The sequence below is a fragment of the Durio zibethinus genome, chromosome 17 (assembly GCF_047325235.1).
Source record: "Durio zibethinus cultivar Kanyao isolate XHJ-2024 chromosome 17, ASM4732523v1, whole genome shotgun sequence".
NCBI lineage: Eukaryota > Viridiplantae > Streptophyta > Magnoliopsida > Malvales > Malvaceae > Durio > Durio zibethinus.
The window spans coordinates 13,217,637-13,245,133 of NC_143178.1; the positions used below are offsets into that span (position 1 = coordinate 13,217,637).

Here is a 27,497-nt window from a genome sequence, read left to right on the forward strand (position 1 = left end):
TCCGTAATACCTACGATTTTGATCATAATTATTCAAAATACACCAAATTATCTCTCTAAACTTCACATTGTACGTAATAAAATACAACCAATATCATATTACAGAAACATTATTCAACAAACCATTCACAAATGTGTTTAGAAACATCATTTAGCAAACCATTTAGAAATACCATTCAGGAAACTATTCAGAAACACCATTTAGCAAACCATTCAGCAAATCAATATCATACAATACCATTCAGGAAACCACAATATTTAAATCAAACTACATAGAAACCCCATACATGCAATGAAAGGTGTTTGGACAACTAAGGTTACGGTGAAACGAATAAAAATACATATGCAGATGTAAACATAAGGAATAAAAAAAACACCTCTATCGAAGAATATAAATAATACAATAAACAAAAAAATAAGAACACACCAGTAAACAGAGAAGTGTACGACGTTGAGTTATTGAAAGTCGACGACGAAGATAAAGATAAAGAAACCAAATTTCAAACTAAAAGTGTTTAGAGGGTTTCGTTTAGTTGATTAATGTAGCTTTTAATCATTCTCTATAATAGCAGTTTGTAATTTCAAAGTTCAAGATAGGGGAATGAATATAAAAATTCATAGTGAAGGTATTTTTTTGCCAAAAACGCCTTCAATAATCCTCTAAAAATTTGACTACGAGATTATTGAAGGCATTTTTACTAAAAGATGCCTTTAATAATCTAAAAAAAAATTGAAAGGTAATTATTAAAAGTATTTTTTTTAAATACCTTCAATAATCTGATATATTTTTTAAATAGCATGTTTATTGGAGGCATTTGATGCCAAAAAGACCTTCAATAATTATTTAAAAAATTTGAAAAGGAGATTATTAAAGGCGTTTTTAGTCAAAAACGCCTTTAAAAATCTCATCTTTAAAATTTAAGAAGATTATTGAAGACGTATTATGAAAAAAAAAGCCTTCAATAAATTTTTTTAAAAAATTTGAATCAATTAGTGAAGGCATTTTTAGTCAAAAACACTGTAATAATCTCATCGCATTCATTGATATAAAAATTATAAGTGAAGGTGTTTCTGCCAAAAATACCTTCAGTAATCGCTTTAAAATTTGACTATTAGATTATTGAAGGCGTTTTTACTAAAAGACACATTTAATAATCTCACAAAAAAATTTAAAAAAATTATTAAAGGCATTTTTTTTTTAAAATGCCTTCAATAATTTGGTTCATTTTTTTAATAACTTGTTTATTGAAGGCATTTTATGCCAAAAACTCCTTCAATAATCCAGTCTAAAAATATTACGAGGATTATTGAAGGCATTTTATAAAAAAAAAACCTATAATAATCTCACCGTCTTCACTAATATAAAAATTATAAGTGAAGGCATTTTTCAACCAAAAATATCTTCAATAATCCCCTTAAAATTTGACTATGAGATTATTGAAGGTGTTTTTACTAAAAGATGCCTTTAATAATCCTAAAAAAATTTTTAAAAAAAATTATTGAAGGCATTTTTTTTAGAAAATGCATTCAATAATCCAATTCATTTTTTTCAATAGCTTATTTATTGAAGATGTTTTATGCCAAAAACGCCTTTAATAATCCAGTCCAAAAATATTATGAGGATTATTGAAAGTATATTATGCAAAAAATACCTTCAATAAATTCTTTTAAAAAAATTTGAGTGGATTAATGAAGGCATTTTTCGTAAAAAAATACATATAATAATCTCATCGTCAAAATTTTAGTGGATTATTGAAGGCATTTTTGGTATAAAATCGCCTTCACTGATATTCCCCAAATAACAATGAAGGGAATTATTGAAGGTATATTTTGCAAAAAAATACCTTCAATAAATTCCTTTAAAAATTTTAAGAAATTAGTGAAGGTGTTTGTAGTCAAAAATTACCTTCAGTGATATTCACCTGATAAAAATGGAGAGAATTATTAAAAGTATTTTCTATAAAAAAAATGCCTTTAATAAATTTCGTTAAAAAATTTAAGGGGTTAAGTGAAGGCAAACATTATTGAAGGCATTTATTTGTTGAAAATGCCTCTATTTGTCAGATGTATACGAGTGTGCCTTACAAACTTCAATAAAATTATCACCAAGCTTAACGCATCCAATCCCCAACTTCAAGCTTCATCTTCATTAATCTATTATTTCTCTTTCCAAACCAACTACAATTTACTTTCCTTTTCTTTTAACTTTTAGTATTCGAGCTTTGTTTTTTTTAACCCTATTTCGACTATTCCTTAGTTATTTACTTTAGCTTTTACTTCATTCTACTATTCTTTCAGCTTTATAATTTACGATATTCTTTTTAGTTTAAATATTTTTCCAAAACCCACATTCCTTAAATACCCATTTGGAACTCATCATCCACTTCTCTTTCCCTTTCATTTTTTTTTAGGTTTTTTTTTGAACCAGTTTTATCTTATTTTAACCCCAACTACAAATACTATAGGCTAATTCTGGGTTAACAGTAGAGTTTTAAATGTTTTATATCAGGTAGCTAAGGAAATACTTCACAACAAGGGGTTCTAACTTCTATAAGTACTGGTTTTGTCATTATTTTTTATTTAAAATATAGTAAAATTAAGTATTTTACATGTTTGTTTTCATATAAATTATTTATATAAATTTGATCTGATAATATAGCAAGTATTAAATGGATAAGAGTTGGATACAAAAGTCAATATTAAGTCAAGTACAGAGATGGAGTGGAAAATTTTTTTAATTTTACATTTGAGAATACAAGTGAAGATAATATGATATTATGTCCATGTGTGAAGTGTGCTAATATCGATTGGTAAATGCATAAAGTTTTTTTTTGAACATTTAATTTGTATTGGATTTATCTCAGGATATATTAATTGGTATTTTCATGGAGAGTTTACACTGTTAAGATCTTTCACTAGAGTTCCTTCAACTTCAAAGGCTCCCAACACCAACATAATTCTTTTATAGCAGATGATATTAAAGACATGTTGCGAGATGCTTTTAACATTTATAACCAACATTTCTGTAATTCGTCTCCCTAAAATGATGGATTTAATGAGTCAAATGTTGAAAAAAATGAATTTGGTAAACATGAGATAGGTGTAGGTGACCAACAACCTAGAGGAGAAGCATCAAAGTTTTATAGGTTGCTTGAGGATATGAATGAAGAACTTTATGAGAGATCAAAGTATTCAAGGTTATCTTTCTGTATTCATCTTTTTCACTTGAAATACTTATGTGGATGAACGAGAATCTCTTTGACTTTATTATTGGATTTTATAAAAAAAATATATTTTTTTTAAATCCCTGAATCTTATAAGGAATTAAAGAAGATGATCAAGGATTTGGATCTTGGATATGAGAAAAATTCATAGTTGTCCCAATGATTGCATATTGTATTGAGGCGATAGAAAAAATCAAGAATCTTGTCATTTGTGTGGTATTTCTCGTTGGGTGAACAAAAATCTCGATGAAAGGTTGAATGAGGATGGTGATGCGGTCTATGTATAAAAAAAAATCTATAAAAGTTTTACGCTATTTTCTATTAATACTAAGACTTCAATGACTCTTCATGTTTTCCAAAACTATGGATTCTATGAGGTGACATCATGAGAAGTGAATGGATTATGGATCATTGAGGCATCCTGCAGATTCTTTGGCATGAAAATCATTTTATTCTAGGTTTTCAAACTTTGCATCTGATCCTTGAAATATTATGTTTGGACTAGCATCTGATGGATTCAACCCGTTCAAAATGATGAGTATTTCTTATAGTACTTGGACAGTTGTATTGATTCCATATAATTTACCACCATAGATTGCCATGAAGCAACAGTCATTTATCTTGTCTATAATAATTTTTGGAAAAAAAAGTCTGAGTAATGATATAGACATCTATTTACAACTTCTTATTAAAGAGTTAAAGCAATTATGAGAAGAAGTTGAACCTATGATGCATAAAAAAAAAATTTAATATGCGTGCTGCTTTATTGTGGACTATCAACGATTTTTCTGTTTATGAAAATTTATCTGGTTGAAGCATAAAAGTCGTTATACTTATTCATGTTGTGCTGTGTAGACATATTCGAAGTGATTACCTAATGGTAGGAAGTTCTATTATATGGCACATCATTAATGGTTAAATGGTAATTATCAATTTAGATTTTAAAAACATCTATTTGATGAAATTGAAAAGTTGAAGAGATCGCCTTTACAAATCAGTGGGTTTAATATCTTGTCAAAGTTAAAAGATATTAATTTCACTTAAGGAAAAATGACTCAATCAAGGAAAAAAGTGAAAAGACATATTTGAAGGTGTCTGGTCTTATATTATTCAAGTTGGTGATCTTGATGTTCAAAGTGATGAGGAGGACAATGAAGAAGATGACCCCAATGAGTCTGAGTTGTGAAAAAAAATAAGTATCTTTTTTAAGTTGCCTTATTAAGAATATAATTTATTACGTTATAACCTTAATTTGATGCACATAGAGAAAAATATTTGCAAAAATTTCATCGAAACAGTTCTCAATGTGAATAAAAGATCAAATAATGACTTAAAGAGTCAACTTGACTTAGTTGATATGAAAATTCACCCTGACCTTTATCCGAAGTTGCTTTTTAATGGCAAATATCAATTGCCTTCTATTTGTTTTGGGTTTTTAAAGTTGAGAAAGATGTGTTTTGCAAGGTTTTAAAAAATGTGAGTTCTGGATGGCTATGCGTCAAATATATCGAGATATGTGAATCTGAAAGAGCAAAAACTTTCTTTATTGAAGTCACATGATTATCACATTTTAATGCAAGACTTACTTCCCCTTGTTTTACGTTCATCAATGTCAAAGCAAGTCACATCAGTGATAATTAAATTGAGTAACATATTTAAAGCTCTATGTAGGAAAGTTCTGAATGTGGAAGAGCTTGATAAACTTTAAGATCGAACTGCGATTACTTTATGCTATTTAGAGAAAATTTTTCCTCTGAACTTCTTCACTATTATAATGAAATTTGGTTATCCACCTTCTATATGAAGCAAAAGTCGGTGGTCTGATTTATTATCGATGAATGTATACTATCGAAAGGTATTATTTGTTAATAGCTTGATTATATTGTTAGTGTTGATCATTTCACTCTAGTTAAAAAGATATATGACAAATGTTTTATGCCATAGGTTTTTAGGGAGGTTAAAGTTTTATAGTTGCAACAAACGCTATCTGAAAGGTTTTATTGCTGAAGGATATTTAGTAGAAAAGTGCAGACAGTTTGTTCTCATTATTTGGAAGATGTTGAAATAAGATTTAATAAACCATCGAGAAATATTGGTATGCAGCATAATGACTTTGCCTACAATTATCTTTTTGAAAGTTTTGGACAATCAATAGGCAAAGCTAAAATAATGGAGTTACTTGATAAATCTTGGGCACAAGCACATCAATATGTTCTTTTTCATTATGACTCAATTGAATCATTTCGCACGTAAGTTTTTTTGCAAGGAAATAATTCATTCCATTAAGCATAATTTATTATATTTATGTTATTGTTAATACTTTATCATGATGCTTTGTAGTGAGTATAAAAATAATTTGAGAGCTTGTGCACATTATCGACGATCAAACCCTCAAAAGATTGATAAGTTGTTTGTCGAAAACTTTTATGAATGGTTAAAAGCAACTGTAAGTAATGCCATACTTTCCATTATGAGAAATCTACATAGAATGCTTATGGTATAACTAACATTAATAACATATATATATTTATTCCACTTTTATAGGTTTGGAGTGGAAGGCTTTTTAATGAATAGGTGAAGTGTCTTTCATAAGGTTCAAACAAAATTATGAAACGATACAAAGGTTTCATCATCAATGGATTTAGAATTCATACTAAATCTTATGAGAGATTTAGAAGTACACAAAATTCAAGAGTTGTTGTTACTTCATCAACTACTAGCAATGCTAGTGCTAGAGACACAAACCCTTTAGAGGGAAATATTTACTATTATGGCATGATTAATGACATCATTGAGTTGGATTATTATGGCAAGTGGAAAGTTATCTTATTTTGGTGTGATTAGGCTGATGTGAATAGTGTAAGGGATATTAAGAAAGATCGATTTGGATTTGTACTTGTGAATTTTTCTCGATTAATTCACATTGGACAACAGTTCATCGATGAACCTTATGTTTTTTCATCTCAAGTCAAACAAATTTTTTATTTTAAAGACCCCAAAGAATTGGGTTGGTTTGTTATTCTTTGAAACACACATAAAGACTTATTTGATATAGGGTTAGATATTAGGATGATGTTGAACATGGAACTGAATGTTATCTTTTTGCTGAATAAAACTTGGATAAAAATATCTCTAGTACCTCTGCTCAGTAGGTCTGCTAAGATGTTAATGAAGACATTTATGAACCATGATGGATCATCCATATTTTGTAATTCGAGTGTTTAAGACATAATGTAATAAATGCTTGTATGTAATTAATATTGCATTCATTATTGTATATTTATTGTATTGTAAATTATACATTCTATTTTAATTTAATTAAATCGATATGTTCTTTATATATCGTTAGTTATGATTTCTTAACTTCTCAATGTCTTTATATTTTTCCTAAACTAATATCTTTTATAAATTCGCTTTTATGATGCAGCTAAGCTATAATACGAAGAAGTAGATTGAAAGGAATACATATAAGAGATATTAGTTCAAAATCATCTGTGGCACCTGTTGATCTTGGCTATAGATTGAATCTTTTGAAGGGGAATGAACATACTGTCAGTTCTAACTCATTCATTTCTAACCCTTCAACTGCTATTAGATCTAGCAATATGGGAGGTTTAGGTTTAGATAGTATCCTATTAATCGATTCTGCTTTTAATTTGAATGTAGGTATCATATACCCCATATTTAGAATTTGATTATAATGATTAAAGTATTGGCATTTTACAAATTGATTTTTTATTTTTTACAGTTGATAATAATGGTCAACGGAGGACTAAAGGCCGAACAACTTTAAAGGAACTATTTGCACTACCTCCGAACGAGTGTATTGTAATATCTATAAACTCTAATAAGCAACCAATTGGTGAAGAGGCTTAATTGTTGGCTGGATTACTAGGCATGATTGCCCGTAATGGAATAAAATTGCCTATTTATTATGAAACATGGCATAAACTTCCAGCAAAAATTAAGGTCTACGCTTTAAACTTTATCAAGGTATTAGTATAATTAATTACATATAAAATATAATTATTTTACATTTAGTTTATTGATTCAAACTTTTCTTTTTGCATTATTACAATCAAGATTTGTACTTGTAATACCAATTTCATTTGTGCTTAAGTCATTAAAAAAGAAATGGAAAAACTATAAACATAATTTGAAGTATTTCGATTGAAATACTACTATAAAGGCTACAAAGGAAATTCTACCCTGTAATGTGATTAGGTGGCAATATGAATAATTAGTTAGATTTTGGTTCTTAAGAAAATAAGAGGTACTAATTTATAACTTTTAATATTAGTTTTAAATAATAAGTGTTTTATGCTTTAAGTTGGTAATATTTGTATTTCTACCATATACACAATTATTTTTTATGACATAAAAGAGAATAGATTGGGATTGATAGTAGAAAGTAATAGAAATATAGCCACACAAGTGGATCAAAAAATTTTGCAAGAAAGGAAAAAGAAATAGTAAGTTTATGATATTAAATTTATCCCAATAAATGACCTTTTTGTGCCATTAAAAGGAAAAAATACAAATTAACAATTATTGTTTTGTTTTAATAGTTTTGATAGTTTCAATACATGATATTAAACTTATACAAAGTATTGAACTTAGTTTCCATGGTTGATATGTATAAAAAAGTTATTATTTACATCTATTTAGGACTTTTGTGCTGTTAATAGGTAAAAATACAAAATTGTTGTTATTGTTCTATTTTAACAGTTTGGATAGCTTTTATACATGATATTAAACTTGTTCGAATGATTAAACTTGGTTTCTACATTGATATGTGCGAAAAAGTTGTTTACGTCTATTTAGGACTATTTTTGCCTTTTAAAGGTAAAAATACAAATTAAACGTTTGGATGGCTTTTAACAATTTGGATGGCTTCAATACATGATATTAAACTTGTCTAAATAATTGAATTTGGTTTTCATAATCGATATGTGTGAAAGGCCAAAATGCTTTTATTGTTTACATTTGTTTAAGACTTTTGTGTTATTAAAGGGCAAAAATATCATTTTACAGTTATACTTCTATTTTAATAATTTAGATAGATTAAATACATGATATTAAACTTATTTGAAATTTTGAACTTGATTGACAGACTTGATATGTATGAATAAGTTACGGTTGATATGTATTTAACAATAACATATGTTTTTATATAGGAGATTGAGATGGGTGACAAAATTGGATGTGTGAAACTTTTTCACTTAACACAAAAAAAAAGACAAATCTTACTTGAATGTCGAAACACAAAAAATTGAGGTAATTTGTTACATCTATTTTACCAAAAAGTAAATATTTACTATTTTTAACATATTATGAATTAATCATTAAACTTGATAGTTTTATTTGATTAATTTACAGAAGAAAGCAAAAGAGAAAATGGCTGCTAAGATTGAGTAGTATCTGATGATTGTGTTAACATATAAGAATTAAAAAATCAAATTTTCACAAAAATTGCTGGAAAAGAAATGCATGGATGAGTTTGGGGCCTTAGATTGTGTCCAACACCATTTATCTACTATGGACGTAGCTTTCAGCAATTTACATTTTTAACAAGTCAGTCTTCGTGAGATATTTTCACATTGAGAGAGGAGTTGCAAACTATGCAACAATGTTTCTAGCAAGTGAAAGCAGAAAGAGAACATGACCATACTAAAATTGAAGAATAACGTGCTAGAATGGACCAAGAGCGTGCAAAATTTCAATAGTTGCATGATCGATTCGATCATTTTATGAATTTTAGCAAAAATAATTTTCAGGAACTAATCTCGATGGTTCACTAACTCAGGTATTATATTTAGTAAATATTTATATTTTTTTAATATAAAAAATAGCTTATTATTAAGTGTTAAAACTTGTATGATATTATTCAGTAGGTTTTTGAGCACTCTAGTGACCAAGGTGAAAAAGTTCTTTCATTAAATGGTAGTCTTCCAAATCTATGAATCATCAATTTCATACATTTTAAATTTTTTGGTTAATGTACTAAAATAATTTGAATGTTATTATACTAATTATTAAACTTTGTGTTAATTACATGCATATTTGAACATGAATTATGTATTTATTAAATTTAGTTTTTGAATTTAAGTTCGTTTTTATTTATTTTTATCATTTTGTATTATTGAAAATAATAAATATTAAAAGACATTTAAAAAAAAATTCTTAATTTTGCAACTTTCGTGTTTAATAATTCTACTAAATTCTAAATTTAGTTGCATTTATACCATAAAAAGCCACTAAAATTAGTAGCGTTCTTATCATAAAAATACTGCTAAATTAGTGTCATTTTTATGATACAAATGCCGCTAATTTAACGACAATTGTCTTGACAAACATCGCTTAATAGAGCGGTGTTTTATGATATAAACGTCATCATATTAATTACGTTTTTCTAATACAAACGTTATTACATGAGCGATATTTTTCAGATACAAATACTACTAAAATAACAACGTTTTTTATAAAACATTGTTATTTTCCTCGACGCTTGTATAATTGATACTCTTAATGGTGTTTTTTACAAACATCGCAAATTATTTAGTGGTGTTTATAAACTTTGCTAATCATTGAAAAAGATATCCCTAAAGACCTAAAACCTTGTAGTATATACATTTTTAATTAATTTTATTTTTAAAATTTTCACCTAATTAATTTAAAAAATGACTCACAGTTCCTTAGGTAACTTCAAAATGACTCTCAGTTCCTTAGGTAACTTTTAGGATAAAATGCAAATTTACTTTTATAGATACTTAATTGGGTAAATTTACTATCAATCTTTCAATTAATATAATTTACTTTCTTACTTATAATTTGGAAACAATTTTATCATCATATTTTAAATTTTGTAGCAATTAAAAAATATTTAGTAAAAAAATTATGTGAAACCTATTTTATAGATAAAAAAATATTTTTGAAGATGATATGACAGGAAAAAAAACAACTATGAGACTAAAATTTATTATTTTATTTTATTTATTCTTTTATCATGGTATTTTTTATTAAATATAATGTTACATAATTAGAATTTTATTTTGTTTTATTTTATTCTTATTTTATCATGACATCTTTTATTACATATAATATCACACCATTTTGTTCGGTTAATCTTCACCTTCTTTCCTTGTCATGTTACTTTTTTAAACAAATTTCTTTTCTGAACTATAAAACAATTTCTTACAAAATTTCCTAATGAATATTCTTGATTGCTTCAAATTTTGAATCATGATGATAAAGTTACATTAAAATTAAAAGTATAGTTGCAGCAATTGATAAATTAATGATAAATTTAGACTACTTACTAAAGTAAAATGATAAATTTTACCCTATACCTAACTTTCATTTTTCTCTTTACTCATCTTTTTCTTTTTCATTTTTTTTCCTTCATCTATTTCTTCTCTTTCACCCACATGATGATGGGTGTGCCAAAATCTAGTTATTTATAATCTTCCTAATTGAGTTTAATGTTACGAGTCAAGTAAAACAAACTTCTTTTCATATGCGGTTAAAAAAAACCTACTCACAGTCATATAATTTCCTTATCTTTTTAAATATCTTTTTTAATTCATTATTTTCACCTTAGGTGGATGTTAAAAAATCTAGTTAATCATAAAACTTCTAATTGAGTTAGTGTCAAAAATCAAGTGGTATCAACTGATTTGGGAAATTGACAAAAAAAAACAACTCATTATATAATAAAATATAAATTAGGAAGATTATTTTAGTCTTTCACTATTTTTGAAAATATAGTTTAAAGGTATATTTAGTATATAAAACTATGATAAAATAAAATAAAATGATATCATGAATAAGATTAAATTAAATAATGTTATCTTATCTTGTGTTTGATATGTGTAAAAATTAGAATACGGTAATTTAGTTATTGATCAAAATTATTTTTTCTCAAAGTTTATATAATTTAGATTATTGATATAATTTTTAAGCGTATAATAAGTATGTAAGTTCAATTTCATAAATTATAAATAATTCTCTTTATTTTTAAAGTATTGAATCATTATATGCAAAGAGGATAATTAATTATCTTTGCAATTCTATTTTTTTTAAATACAAATAAAATATGATTTAAATTATTATTATCTTATCTTATCCTTATTTTATACATCAAACATAATCTAAATTCATTTATTTTTAAACTTACATTTTTACCTATTTTAAATTATATGCGAATCACATTCCTATTCTCTCTATTTTACATTTTTAAATATCTATATCTTTTGCTTTTAATATTTTATCTGAATAATATAAGTGCCTTTTACTTAACCCCAATAAGAGTGTTAAAGATTAGTTTGGTTAAAAATTATCAAAACTAAAATATTTTATAACATAAAACTCAATTGATATCTTTAAAAATCAAGTTCGACCTCCATCTACCTACTTAAGTTAGGTTTATAATTAAAAAAATCAATGCTTTAATTCAAATATATTTTAGATTTAAAATTTAATTAAAACAAGGACAAATGCCCTCTTCGCATCAAAATCTATATAATATATATGTAATTTTTAAGTGATCAAGGTGATTTTTTAAAAAATTGTCTTTGGGGTTACAAGTATCACTATAGAATGTTTTACAATCATAAAAGAATTATTTCAATATTTAAAAGAAAACGTAGTTATAAAAGAAACTTTCTTTACATTTATCAAGCCACTTTATAAAATCAATATATATATATATATATATATATATGACACAATTATAAACTTATAAATTTAAACCAAAAATATTAAAATAAGAGCGAAATTCTAAAAGAGAAATTTAATATTAAAATATAATTTACCAAAATAATTCTACACATCTATACATAAAAAGAGACATTCCATTTGCAACCATAATTTTGGTTATCGCAGCCAAATATTTATAATTTTTTATTATAAAATTACTCTTATAAACCTAATAAAATTACAAAAGTAACCCTCACCTCCCGGCCACACCTAATTATTTTACCTTTTCTCACAACTCGACATCATCTAAACCAGACTTTATTTTCTCCGGTCCGGTGAAGTTAAAGGACGCCGAAAATAAGATATAGAAAGCGAAAAGAAAAATCAAGTGTTGTAACATTGAAGAGGGAAAAGATATACCTCAATTGTTTCTTGTGTGCCTAATTGTTGGGAGCATTGTCAATGTCATCTGGATGCTTTTTCTTATCAAGGTTTTTCGTTGTTAAGTGCAAAAATATTTACTTGGCTGTATTAACAATTTTTAAGAATAATACTAAGCAAAATCATATCGAATTCTCCAGAAACTAAAAGAACAACTTAATTAGAATGCAATTGAAATTCAGAATTCATGCAATTAATGCCAACAGGGACAAAAACCAAAAAAATAAAAAAAATCTTTACAAAGAAAGTTCTCAGCACCTGAGGACAAGCCAACAGCTTCATATAAACCAAAAAAATATAAGAAAGATATCTGTAAAAGCCAGTCTTAACCGAGATTATTGTGTAAACCTTACACAAGAATACAATATACATATATAAAAGAAAACAAAATTGACCTACACCTGCAAATTTCTGACAATAATAAATTAATGCTGCAGACACAAGTGAAGAGATGAAATGATAAAATCTCTCCAGACCTTCACAAGGACGAAAGCATATCTCACAACTCATCCTGGGACCATCTGAGATGCTTGAAAATCTCCATCTAATTAGGGCCCTTGATCCAACAAAATCAAGGAAGACTTCAAATATATGAACCACCCGGAATTTGATTATCTTCCAACCACCTACTGAAACACCTTCCTTAATCTCTCAGCAGAAAGGGCTGCTCTTTTATTGGTTGGCTCAAGCACCAGGGCATAACTAAAATCTGCAGTGCCAAAGTCCCACTACTGTAACACAAATCCAGTTCTATATACTCACCCTAGAAGCATTAAATTTTGAAATGTTTCTATAGGAAGGTCACAACTTGAATGTAAGCAAAGTTCAATGCTTTCATTCTAAAGTTCAATGCTTGTATGTGATACGACTTCACCCCCTTCACCAAAAACCATAAGCATGTTATATTTCTTTCTTCACCAAGTAAATAAATTTCAACTGCCAAGACAAATAATATCATATTGTTTCCATGCTACAAAACTTTTCTCAAAACATACAATCCACACAGGCCATGAGCACTCGTAATTCTCCATTCTGACCTAAATATCGCAAAGAAAAAACTCACCTTCAATTGCCTCCTTATAGTAACCAAGCATTTCTCTAGCAGTGCCTCTCCGTAAATATGCCTTTACATTCTGAGAAATATAATACGAAACAATATATTATAGCAACGAAAACAAAGAGAAGAAGAAAATACTAATAATAATCAGCATAAGGAAATTCTCCACTAAATCCAAGCATCATGCAATCCTAATGCATTCACTAACACGTTAGTCAATGGATCAAAAAAGGTAATCAAAACTGTAATTGGGAACTAAATGAATGGAAAAACATACATATTTGCTGCTTGCTTAAAAAAAAAAAAACCCACTTAATATGTCCGCTTCAAATCAAACAATTCACAAGAACTTATTTTCATATGCATGCTCTTGAATATATCACCCTTTTTCAAGAGATAAATTTCTGTAATTGTCTAAAAAATAACAGAAGAAATTGCAAAATTTGTTTCATGATAATACAGGCAACCAGTTTGATATTGGCAAGCATCTTAATATCAAACCAAACTCATATAAAGAAAGTCCAAATGATTAATAGACACATTTCATTTATCCATGAAAGTAAAATTTTTAAAACTTTTACTTCCTACAATCATCGTTCGCTTATTTGCTTTAAGAAGCAAAAAGCAAGTAGCAAAAACAACAATCAACTGGATCCTTAGCATGGATTAAATTACATCATATTATTAGAACAGAAATAAAACTCATTCAGTAATGTTGAAACAGATATCAGGAAAATTGTAGAAATTACGATTTTGAAGTAAAATCAAATCCTAAGCCAAGACAATGCAAAAAAAGAGCCATACATGGCCTAAATTATAAAACAACAGTTATACAATCAAAATAATTATCTTTCAAGAAAGAAATTACCTTTTTATCAAGGTTGATGGCTTTGGTACAATCTGCCTCTGCTTGGAGGAAACTAAATGGAAAACCAAAAAAAAAAAAAAAAGTATCAAGTACCAAAAAACCTCAATGGAAGGAGTCAATACTAAAGTGTAAAATATTACCTTCCTAATTCAAGATATGCTGCAGCCCTGTTGCTATAATATGTTGCATTATTGCCACTAAGCTTTATAGCTTCAGTATAAAACCCAATAGCCTTCTGCCATTGTTTATCTTTGTATGCTTGGTTGCCCTGAATCATTGAATTCGTAAACAGAATAAATTTACATAAGACAAAGAAGAAAATGTGCAAACCAAACAGTTTGTGCAAGACTGCTAACTATGTGATACCACACACTAGGCCCTAAGAAACAGCATGAGGATAAGCATATAACAAATCATGCACAAGAGGACATATGCCAAGCCTTAGCGAATAAGCTCACAAAGGGGGCAAATAAGTAAACATATAGACAATTTTTACTTAAAGAAACATGGTTTTCTCTGTTCCTTATCAAAAGTTAGCACTTAATGGCATGCACAGTGATCAAATTTCCTACAGCTACAACTACTTTTCAGAGCAGTCTTACTCTTAACAGCCCTAGCAAGCAATTACTTTTTTCCGTAATGTATCATATTCTATCCAATACTACTCCAATTTTTTCTCAAGTTTTTCAAATTGATTCATCTAGGGCTGTAAACTAATCAAACATGAACAAACAAACATACGTCTGTGGTTTGGTCATTTATTTTTAAAGGTGTTCGAGCTCCATTCATGTTCAGTAAGAAAATTACTCTATTTGTTCGAGTTCGGTTTGTTTAAATGGTAGGATGTTTGCATTTGGTTCGATTAAGTTAAATAAAATTGTTTGTGAACATGAAACGAACATGTTTACAAACATATATAAATGAACATTTCCATGAACAATAAACAAACCATAACCAAACAAATTTAAACGAATGAACCCTAAACGAATATAAATGAACCCTAAACGAATATAAATGAACCCTAAACGAATATAAACAAACCCAAACGAAATAAGCGAACCTTAAAATAGAATTAGGGTAAAAGATAAAAATATAATTTTGTTATTATTATTATGAATGAATAATAAACAAATGAGTTTTAAACGAACCTTAAACAAGCTTATTCACAAACATAAACGAACAAAACAAACCTCTGTTCGTATTCGGTTCATTTAATAAATGAATGTAAGAATATTATTCAAGATCATTTGTTAAAATTAATAAATGAACAGAAACCGAACATGTTCACAAACGGTTCATCAAAAGCTCTGCTCGCCTACACTCCTAGATTCATCTAATGATAACAAACAAGATATATAATAGGTAAAAGTACATGAACTCTAATTTGACTTGACAAAGTGAACTGTGACTGCCCCTCAAATTCCCTGGAACAATGATAGCTTCAGGAAAGAGTTATTAGACATTTTCAACAATTGGTGAGATTTAAATCTGAAATTTCATCATATATTATCACTCAAGTTCAAAACTGACAACAGTACTAAGGAAAGCCCCAATCAGTCTTCATGCTTACCATGATAAATTAAGAGACTGAAGACTTAGTGAATCATGATATTCCCATTGGTTGATGTTGTAATGATAAGGATAAATAGTAACTCATAAGGGGTAGAAACTGAAAAATGACACTCAGTTACTTCAAACACATTCCATGCCAAAAAAAAAAAAAAAACCCTACAAGAAAAGTTTCTACGTAGCAAAATAAATTGATACATATGATAATCTAGTAAATTTCAACATAAAGAAAATCCAACACCCATTTCAAAAGGATTTAAGCGCTTGCTAAATGAATGCTGACCAAGACACTGTCTCCTGACTCCTTTTCCCCAATGTCTCAAGTTTTGATAGAAGCTGTGGCTAGTACTTGGACTACTCAATTTTACAGTTCCAAAAATCTTGTTTGATGCTAAAGCAATAAATTCTAAAGAAATAATGATGCAGAACATAGAGATGATAATTGAAGAACTATATTATTTATGAGATGTCATCTTGCACATCAACTTCCACATATTCATCTGCGTCTGCAATCCATTCAGGAATGTCATTGGCCACATCAGTTTCTGCCACATCATCAAGTTGACAAGAGACCCGTTCCCTCTAGTTTGGATTTGTAGATTACATTTTCTACATACATTTTGACAGATTCACCATCTAAAATTCAGTATGATAAAACATCAATTTTAAGGTTTTAGAAGAGGCATTATCATGTCTCCAAATTGAGAACTTAGAAGAAAGCCTATTTGTATTTTAAAGAGCTTCTTTTCTTGTAAAATTATTATGGTTCTGAGAATCTTATCCTTTAATATTTTACAGGTATGGTGATCCCAGAAAACATATAGCCCTAATTGCTTCAAAAGGGAAAAAGTAACGTGCTACGAGCAATGATTACAAGAAAGCATGTCTTCAGGATCTTGATCTTGTTCCTCAAATATGCTTCAAAACAAGAGGCAAGTTGATAAAGATGTGAATCAGATAGGTAATAATAGTTGAGAGAGTGAGAGGTTCAAATGATTCAAAAGGCTAAAGACAGCATTCCAACAAATGGAAAGTTTCCTTCTATTATCCATATAAAACTCGATTTGATCCTTGAAGCATACCCTAGAATCAAATCTTCATAAGTGATTCACTAATTAAACCTCCAGGAATCTATTTTTGTTCTTTTATTCCAGGTAAAATTTCCTTGATGTATCAGCTACTGTAGGACAGGAGTTCTAATAGACAACCCACTCATTTGTTCCCCACAAATGGAAAGTTTTGGATACAATTCGGATATCAGGCAGATTACCATATATAAAAATAAACAAATCCACAGATTCCTTATAGTCGAGCTCCTAGTCAATTACTATACCCCAAGAAGTAGTAAGAATTACAATCCCCATCCCACCTAAAATCTGAAAATAATGCCATAGCTTCTATTGCTCAGGTTAATCAAGAATTCAAGACGAAAGTTTTGAAGAATCAAAGTTGAGAAGCAAGAGAAACAAGTTGACAAATCAATGTAGTATGACCAGAAAAAAGATACATGAAACAACCTGATTTGGGTCTAAAAAGATTTAAGTTTATGCAAGTGGTCTCAAAAAGATTGAAGTTGTACAAGTTAGGTTAGAAGAGTCAGACACCAAATTCTTAGTGGTTCAAGCAGATGATTAGTCTAGCAAAAATCAAACCTCTATAAAAGGAAACCAGGATCCATTTTTGTAATGGAGCCACAACACTTCATTTTATCGGTCCAACCAATCCAACCATAAATTAGTCTAATTCAAAATATCTGTGACAAACTACTTGGTGAAAATTATTCGATTAGTTTTATTCTACTAGACTAAATCAGTTCAGTGCTGAGATGAAAGAAGCTCTATTGACCATTGATGCCACAGGAAATTTGTTGTTGACAGTGCCATTCATGGGTTTTGCTGGAAGTTGTTTTGCATTACATTTCAAAACTTGAGGTCCACTTTTCTACAACGACGGGATAATGATGCAGGACATCAAAAGGAAAATTGAATGATTAAATTACTTAGGGTTTTTGTCCAAAAAGAAAAAATACTTGGGGTTTCTTTTATTTGTTTAGTATTCTCGATTCTTTATCTTAATTAGTCTTTACTTGTTTACCATGAGCAAGGTTTAGAAGCAGCCCATAAGTTGTCTTTTAATCATCATCGAAAAACCCCAACTATGATAAGAATCCACCAAGACATTCCATATTGACCTTATCGAAAATTTATGAGCCATATTAACTACAAGAGGATGAAAAATTGGCAAGTTTGAAGGCAAGAAAGTTGACACTGACCTTTTCTTTGGCAACCTCAGCAGCATGTTCCTGGTTGACAGCATTATGTGATAATTTAGACTTAGCGACAGTATCAGCATGCTCTTGCAGAGACGAATACATAGTCTGCACTGTATCCAGTAAAAATCGATCACCCCCATGTCTGGCTATGAAGGAAACTGAAACAGGGCACTTATCATGATATCCAAGTGGCAGTGTCACCTGAATCATTAACGAAATACATATAATTTTATATTCATAAAAATACTTCTACAACAATGTGCTTTTTACATACATCAATATATGAGAGAATTTCACCTGACAGCAACCAGATATGCTAGCGATACTCAACAGACTAAACATACAGTTCTCGTAGTCCTCTGAAAAGATTTCCTTGCTACCAAGTTTCAGAGGGGGATAAGCAGTGGTAGGAATCACCAGAATTCCATCATCCTGAACCCAATTCATAAAAAACAAGTTACCTCAAATAAAGCAGGCCAATAGAACCAAAGTGTGAAACAATACTACAAATAAGAGAACTGTAGGTGGACCCTGTAGCAGTGGCATGCATGTCTAGAGCAAAAAAGTGGAAAACATATGCATAATAATGCAACATATAAGCCTATCAAATGTAGCACTGAATCATAAACTAAAAAGGGGAAAAAAAAGCAATTGCAAACATCATTAACAACTATTGAGTTTTAATATTAATGCAAATGTTCTCAAACCATGTTGAATGATAAATTTGCCCATAACATTGCTTTCTATTATGTTTATAGGATGAATACAAAAAACCAAGTTTGAAAAGAACAGACAGTCTCTGAGAAAACTATCATCTCCAGCTTGTCAAACTAACAAAAGAAATTGTACACTCTAGAATCACAGATAAAAAGAACATATGAATCATGAGGTATTAGCAAATACTATAAACAAAAATCAGAAGCTCACTAGAATTGTCAGCCATGTCTTAAACAAACTAAAATAGTAGCTTGGTCTTCTCTCTCCCCTTCCTGTTCTTCCTCCTCCTCATAGCTGAGGGGTAAAACTTTGCTCTATCTGGTACACCATGCTTTGTAATGATGTGACTTAGGACAAACATGAAGGACTATGTTTTAAGTCCTTATCAGTAATTAACTTATTGATCTGAATAGTGCAAACATACAGTTCGAATTCATAAAGGAAAAAACAAGACTAGAGATCTGGTCCATATAAAGCTTAGTTGCAACTCAGATGACTAAGAGTTAGGGAACAATTACATGATTAAAATTAATACTACACCTGAGCTTGATGCACAACACAAATTCACATGTTTATGTACTTGGGTGTGTGTTGTGTATCAACTATGAGGTTAGATGGGGCAATCATCTTTCAACTGCATACCAGAAAGGATATATTAAGTTGAATTGAAATTACATGCAAGATAAATTGCATTTTTTAACTTTACCAGGAAATGAATTGTTATATCTAACAATATATCTCCAACATAAAAAAAATCTAATAAAACTCCTCACCTTCAAAAGAGAATTGACTGCCAAACGCATCTCAGTCCTAATCGATTTGCAGATTTCAATCTCCTTATCTGTCATATCCAGTGTTTCATTTATTTGAGCAGAGATGGAAGAATCAAGAACAGGCCTTTTGGAATTAATCCATTCTTCATGCGTACATTTAAACTCATATCTGCATTAAGAAAGGGTACAAAAAATCTCACTCAAGGCTATGGCCCCTATGGTGTTAAATAAAGAACTGTTCCTTAGTAGTCTGAAGGAAGACAATCTGGCAGGTCAGTTACAGCATCAATAGATATCATTCACTAATAATATTCACCAGTTTACTACAGCACAGAAGAAGACATTTCAACAAGAACTTTCCTACCACTCCAGATTCCCAATTTGCACATCAAATTGCATGGCATTTCATTGTTGCATTTATGTTGTTAAATTGAAAATAAGGCATGGGAGTACAGAAAACTTTTCTGCAATACTAACAAAAAAATGAAGATATGCATGCTCAGGCCTCAGTGTAATGTTTAGTTGATGATGTGAAATTATGGTTACGTAAAACAAGATGAAGAACACGGGATAGAAAAGGAAAAACACAGAGAATAAGGATCAGGCTGGAGAAATAGTGGAACTCGGGAAGGTATAAAAGAAATGAGAGAGATATATCACAAAGAAATAAGAAACAATAAAAAAAGAAAGAAAATCCACTCCAAATACTTAAATTTCAGTAACAATCTTTTTGTTTTTGTACAGACAATAATACACAATCTAAAGAAAATCCACTCCAAATACTCAAATTTCGGTAATGATCAATCTTTTTGTTTTTGTACAGACAATAATACACAATCTAAAGCTGCTAGAAACTAAAATAATTACTTATAAGCTACACCATGAACCTCAATGCAGATACAAAATAAAAAAATAAACCCCAAATGTCCTAAAATTGTCTAGTTACTAGAAGTTACAACCAAATATATAGAAAGATACAAAAATTAATAAAATAAATATCTGAATGGTATAAATGTGAAATAGTTATACCTTTGTACAGCAAATTCATAATCTAGAACTGATAGAAATAAAAAAATGCAACGAACTGTATATTGCACCCTTAACCATCATTTGCAAATATGAAATACCAAAAATGCTAAATGTCCTAATAGTTCCTAAATAATAGAAATCACAACTGAACCTAGAAAATATATAAAATTAGTAACACTGTCAAAATGGTTAATCCTTCAACAAGGATACTCTTGCCACACCAAAAAGATTCATAACTTCATGGTTCAAGCCACAATGAGCTTAATAAAAAAAAAGGGTAACGTGTTCCAAAAATCACACTACAAACAGCAAAAAGAATTGTAAACCATGAAAGTTTTAGAACAAAAATTTTAAATTTTTGCACAATAATGGAAAAGAAAAGGTGAGAAAAAGACGCATTTGTCATCATAGGAAATAACATCAAATGCTAACATGTGTACACACATCATTAAGATGAAACTCACCTTTGAAGAATCTGTGCAACATTTGCAAGCAATCTCATGGATGAAATTTTTGAATCACCATTTATTTTCTGACCATAAAACTCCTTCAAGCTTGGGACCTTAGAACTAAAGTATTTGTCAAGATTTTCATGCTTCAATACTTGTCCTTAAGTAAGTCAAAAGAAAAGTCAGCAATTTTCGCACAACTCTAAACAACAAAGCAAAACAAATTCATTTACATAAAAGCTTATTGCCATAAGGCATATAGGAAAGAACATACTTCCAAAATGCTTCCCAGTGGAATTAATCACCACTTGCAAAACTCTGTCCATGGGAATCTTTAGCAGTTGAAAACAATTGTCAGCTAATAGAATTTGCCTAGGATTGCGTTGAACCGAAAATGGAAGTTGCAAGAGCACAAGGCCAACTCGATGTAGAATGTTAGGATCCTTAGCGAACAATCCTGCAATAGTAGTTTCACAAGTCAAATACAATCAAGTTTAATAAGTGCAAAATAGAATAGTGACAAGATTCTAACTAAATATACCACAAATCTAGCAGAAACATGAAAATTAATAAATAAAGAGAAAAAAGTGCAAAAGAAAATACAGTGCCTAATCAGTGAATGACCAATTGATACACATAATCATGAGTTATGATCATTACCCATACTATTCTGCTGAGAGCCTAAATTCAGCTCCGTAACGTATAACTAACACTATGTTTGGATTGAGGAGAAGGGAGGGGAGGGAAAGGAAAGCAAGGGAAAGAAGGAAACCATTCCCTTGTTTGGTTATTATTCAAATTAAAATAAAGGGAGGGGATTGAGTACCCCTCCAATTCCCTCAAAAGCTGCAATTTTCAATTACCCCAAATTGGGAGTAAACAGAGGGGAAAGGAAAGGAGTGAAATTTTTTAAAATGTGAAATGACTTCTGTATCCTTATTATTGTTTGTTCCTATTTTTCCAAAGAATACCGCTATAATCTTCAAAGCGACCTATGGATGCAATCTTTAAATCTTCAACATCTCATTCATCAACTATTTTGTTGGTCAATAACTTTGGTTTCTACAAGTTTTTTTAATGTATGCTTGGGTCTTAAATCTTTTTTTTTTTTTTCATTTTGTTAATACTTCACAAATTCTGGGGGAAAAAAAAAGACATGGAGAGACAAAGATATACAAGTTTATAATTAATTTTATCCTAATAAAAAATATTTAGATTCTTGAATTTACTCAAGGGAATAATTTTGAAAAGATATTGTTGTATAAAAATAATTCCAAATATATATTCTCTATGGATTAATAAAAAAAATCTTTCTTTAATTGATATTGTTTTTCTTTCATTCACTTTTGAATTTACTTAAGATAATTAGTCAAAACTATTCACATGATAAATAACAAAGTCATTTAAAAACAGTATAATTTGAGCAATGCAATATAATATACTCTTTCCTTTCCTTTCCTTTCCACTACTTAACCAAACAAAGGATTTTCATAATCCTTTCATTTCTTTCCCTTACTCATTTGAGGCTATCCCAACAAGGAAGTGAAGTATCTTTTCCTTTCCTTTAAAAATCTCTCTTTTCCTCTCCTTCAATCCAAACATAGTGTAAATTTAAAACCACACCATGTCAAAATCTTTTAGAAGCAGAGTACACATGCACGGTAAATGCTTCCATTAGTTCAATATGAGAACATGCAAAGCATTTTGTTCAAATCATACATCAATATGAATGTAGCTTATGCACGGAACATGCGTCGTTAAAACTTTAAATCCATGAAAAAGGTTCTCAAGTTTTTCAACCCCAATGTACCAAAATTATTGGACCAATGTATCAAATTGGGTTAATTACATCTTGGTAACTATAGTCAAATTCTCAATTTGGAACATAAAGTTTAAAAATTCACAATTATGTTTGAACTTTGCTTTTGTCCATCAATTTGAACACAAGACCAAAACCGATATCAAATGGATGACATGTCCAAAAACAGACAATAAAAACATGTTGCATGCCTCAAAATGCTACGTTAAAATGCCATGTGTCGTAATTTTATTGCATGCTTTGGACACTTCACCCATTTTACTAATGGTGTTAGTCTTATTTGAAAACTAATGAATGAAAGCAAAGTTCCTAATTAAAAATTTTTAAACTTTAGGTACCAAAACAGGAATTTGACTATAGCTCAGGTACCAAAACAGGAATTTGACTATAGTTCAGGTACCAAATGTGTAATTAACCTTATCAAATTTATGCAGTATGTAATGCATCTGTGTCTATGTACACGTTTTTACATGGCTTAAGAGGTATGCAACCTTAGTGGAGACTATATTGCACTTTTTTCTTTTGAATTTTGGTTGAATTACATTTATGATATTCTATTTTTATTAATTAATAGTTATTATTTACCTTAACAAGTTAAAACTCTAGAAACTTAAACTAGAGTAAAAAATAAATAGTTAGAAAACTTCAACTGAAAATAATTTTTAGTGAAACTTACCTAAAGAAATGAAAGAAGATAATGATTAGAGTTCATGATTAAGAATTTTTATTTACTAGAATAACTTGTATGTGTATTATTTTTATAAAAATAATTAAAATAAAATTCTATAAAACATAATATATATATATATATATATATATACGTGGACACACACACACACACACACTCACACAAACATATATAGGTACACACATAGAAAGAGAGAAGTTGGCAGCAAGTTTCTTAGCCAGAACTACCTCATGGGGAATTTCTATATCAGCATAGGTTATTGCTCAATGTTTATCTACCAATAATTTTATATAACTGGACCAACAACACAAGTAAACTACAACCTAATTGTTAGTAGAATCAGTTCGAGAATAAGACCAGGAGAAAAGGAAAATTCACCAAAAAAAGAAAAGAATATGGAGAAAATTCAACTTAGAAGCTGCTTTGAATAGACAACCATGACCAAACTAAACTTTCAAAGCCAAGAGAGCTAATAGTACTAGCCCCAACATAAAATTAGTTTAAAACAAGACTGATTTAGACAAGCATCTATACATTCAAAATTATCTTCTTTTTGTCACTAAATTAAGAGGAAAATAATAGAAAGCAAACAGAATTGCTTTCATTTTTATTCCATAACTTCATCAAAACATAGGCAAAGAACTAGAGCATATTACAAAGCCTCTTTCATACAAGGAAATAATAATCAAAGAAACTTGAATCAAATAATAACCACTCTATATGATATGCCGAACTATATAACTGCATTTTCCCATATTCCATATGACAACATACAAAATTTACATTGCATATCACCACACTTGATATTTCTTCATACGTACCAACAGTGTCGAGACTCGATGAAACAGGTATAATTCCAGTGTGAGAAACAACACCATATGACGGTCGGAATCCAATAACACCACAAAAAGCCGCAGGTACCCTCACGCCACCAAGAGTATCAATGCCTGCACAAAGTATGTTACATGGAAAATTAGAGCCAATATTACAAAGGATCTTCTAGAATATAATTTTATACAGGATCACGAAGATCTCATCTGTTTGATCAAAGTGACACATTAGGAAAATCAGACTTCCATTCAATAGCAAAATTAGATAAACAAATATCACCAGTTAAAAAGTAGTGTAGTAGAATATCTTAAAATATTACAATTAAATTAAAACTACAGAGATTTTAGTGAATAAGATTAACTTCATCAAACTATCACTTTAGGGATATTCATTCTTAAGATTATATAGAATAAGCTCAATTGTCTAAGGCAACTAATCAATAACATCAACATTTCCCTAAAAAGTCATATATTATATATATGCCAAGACCAACGATGCAACTTGCAGAAACTGAGAAAGCTAAGCATTCAGAAGCACAAAGCACACCTAAAGAGAAGTCCACAAAATTAGCAGCAACAGCAACAGCTGCTCCACTAGAGGATCCACCTGGAATGCATGCAGGTGCAGTAGGATTTGTTGGTGTGCCATAGTGTTTATTTTCTCCATGGATGCTGAAAATCAAACACGCCAAAAGCAGCTAGCATCATGCAAATCTTAGGAACCAAAAGATTAAATCATGTGTGAGACCAAAAGATTAAATCATGTGTGAGACTATTATGCCTAGACCAAGAGAGATTTCCGTCCTTAGTAAATACGGACCAACAATATGCTTGGGAACCATGAGGGAAGGAAGGATAAAGTAAAGAGGAGGAAGGAGAGGGTTTGGTTCCCCTTGTTTGCATGGCTTAAAAAATAAGAGGGAAAGGGAAGGGGGTACATTATCGACCTTGTTTGGTTAAGGAGAGGAAAGGGAATGGAACAATAACTTGTAACTTCATTTTACCATTATATCATTCAGGAGTTAAATAAAATGAAAAAATAAAGATAATTTCATCTTTGCATTAAAAAATTAATAAGTAATCATCCCCCTCCAATTTTCCCCTCCTTTCTTTACCTTTTCCCTCCATTCCCCCAAATCCAAAACACATTGTTGTATACCCAAAGCCTGCTATTTACAAATATAATGGCAAGTACCTATATGCCAGTTCATCCACAACAGTTTTCCCAACACAAGTTGCACCTCCTTCTACAAGGGCCAAAACCACAGGAGATGTCTGAGACGAAGCTTCATGCGTCCTCACCCAGTCTGGATGGCCAAACCCAGTCACATATCCTTCAATGTCAAATCTGATAAGCATGATATACACATCAGCTACTAGAAGCCAAATAGACAGTAACAGACATGATGTTGAACATATGAAAGAGCAAAACCATGTCGATATGCATGTGTAACATAAATAATCTGAATTGACAACTTAAATGCCTAAAACACAAGAGAATATCAGAAATTGAAAAGTTCAATTGAATTTTCCTATTCAACTCTTTAACCATTTCCCTCAAAAGGAGACAAAAAAAAAAGAATGAAAAATAACCAGCCAATCAGAGCATATCTGTGCAGAAAGGCCTAAGGCAAAATCCTGCCCTCAATATCTTACATATGCTTTCAGAAATTAATGGGGCTCTCAATATCACAAAATAAATGAATTCCACTCCAAATTTCGGACCAAATCCTTGAAATAAATAACCCTGAAATACGAGAAATTCTAAAATATTCATAATAGCAGAGAAAAACATTTATAGATTGTTCCTTTTGGGTTTTGCTTCCTCATAAGTTGCTAAGCTAATATGCAACAAACATTCAACATAACAATTCTATATAGACATAAACTCACGAAGTTTGCTACAAATAATTAAAATGTTCATTTTTAATTATTCAAAATTATTACTTCTTTTGATTCCAAACCATTCTGTATACATTTCACTTCAAAAACACCAGAACAGGTAGCAAAAGAAACAACCAAACTCTTATTAAGGTTTATGAATATCAGTGAGAGTCTTTGTCTTATAGAAAGCGAGCTATTATTTCTTATTCAAATACCAGCTTCACATAACTGGATTGTTAATGGCCAAAAAAGAAGCATTCACTCAACTAAGTCCAACTCCGCTACGCCACTCCATTTGCAGCTGACACTAAGTTGAAGCAACAAAATCCCACCAATATTTTGGGCTTTCTTTCTTGCCCTAAAGAATAAATATGCCATACATATTGACCATTAACCTTAACCACTTTACCTATCTACTAAATTAAATGCAACAATTAGCAACAACAATAAAATAAATCCATTAATTTTCATTTCCCATCACTCCTCCACTTTCCAATAACCACAACAGACTCATAAATAAAATATAAATAAATAAAAGAAAACAGCATACACTTCCGAGACGGCGAAATTGAGACTGGTGAGAGGGTGGGGAGCTTTGGGAGGAGCAGGCTGAGGAGGTGGAAGCAGCTCTAGCTTCTGGATAAAAGCTCCAAAGTCAGCTTTAATAGTTTTCTTAAGCCTTTTGGTCAAGAGAACAATTCCGGCTAAACCCAACCCCAGCAACACCCATAGATTGGCGGCGTGAGAAGCCATTTCTGCTGCGCTCGATATTTGAATAAGGCCCTAGAAATTTGAATGACAAAGAAAGAAAGTGATAATTATAATAAAAGAAAGAAACGGAGGGCGGAGGCGTGGCGTTAGCTTGGGTTTTGAAGGGGATTTGGCTTTGGCCTTCGGGTGGATGAGGCTATTGGATTTCTACTTTCTCCAAGAAAGGAAGTTTTTTATTTTATCTATATATAAATATATATATATATATATATGAAAAATTATTTAGTTTTTATTTATTTTATATATATATTGGAGAAATTATTTAATATTTTATTGGTGAAATTTTTTAATTTTATAAATAAAATTAAAATAATAACACATATTTTTTATATATTTAAAAAAAATTAATTTAAAAAATAAAATATATATATTATCATTTTAACTCCATTTATAAAACTAAAAAACTCTAA

General features: G+C 29.8%; 1 protein-coding gene across 2 annotated transcripts; it reads right to left on the bottom strand.

The window, feature by feature from the left end:
• Positions 1–12,620: 12,620 nt before the first annotated feature.
• Positions 12,621–27,267, bottom strand: LOC111282156 (translocon at the outer membrane of chloroplasts 64-like). 2 transcript variants are annotated; one of them, XM_022870143.2, is made up of 13 exons: positions 26,867–27,267; positions 25,628–25,780; positions 24,980–25,104; positions 24,424–24,549; positions 21,370–21,552; positions 21,111–21,255; positions 19,618–19,786; positions 18,425–18,559; positions 18,128–18,328; positions 14,427–14,554; positions 14,287–14,338; positions 13,425–13,494; positions 12,621–13,070 (listed from the first exon to the last, which is right to left on the bottom strand). In XM_022870143.2, the coding sequence occupies exons 1-13, from the start codon at positions 27,067–27,069 to the stop codon at positions 12,988–12,990; spliced, it is 1,773 nt and encodes a 590-aa protein (XP_022725878.1). In that variant the 5' UTR covers positions 27,070–27,267; the 3' UTR covers positions 12,621–12,987. The 2 variants fall into 2 exon arrangements, with proteins under 2 accessions (XP_022725878.1, XP_022725887.1); XM_022870152.2 differs by having other exon boundaries at positions 12,621–13,238; positions 26,867–27,258.
• Between the last annotated feature and the right edge of the window lie 230 nt (positions 27,268–27,497).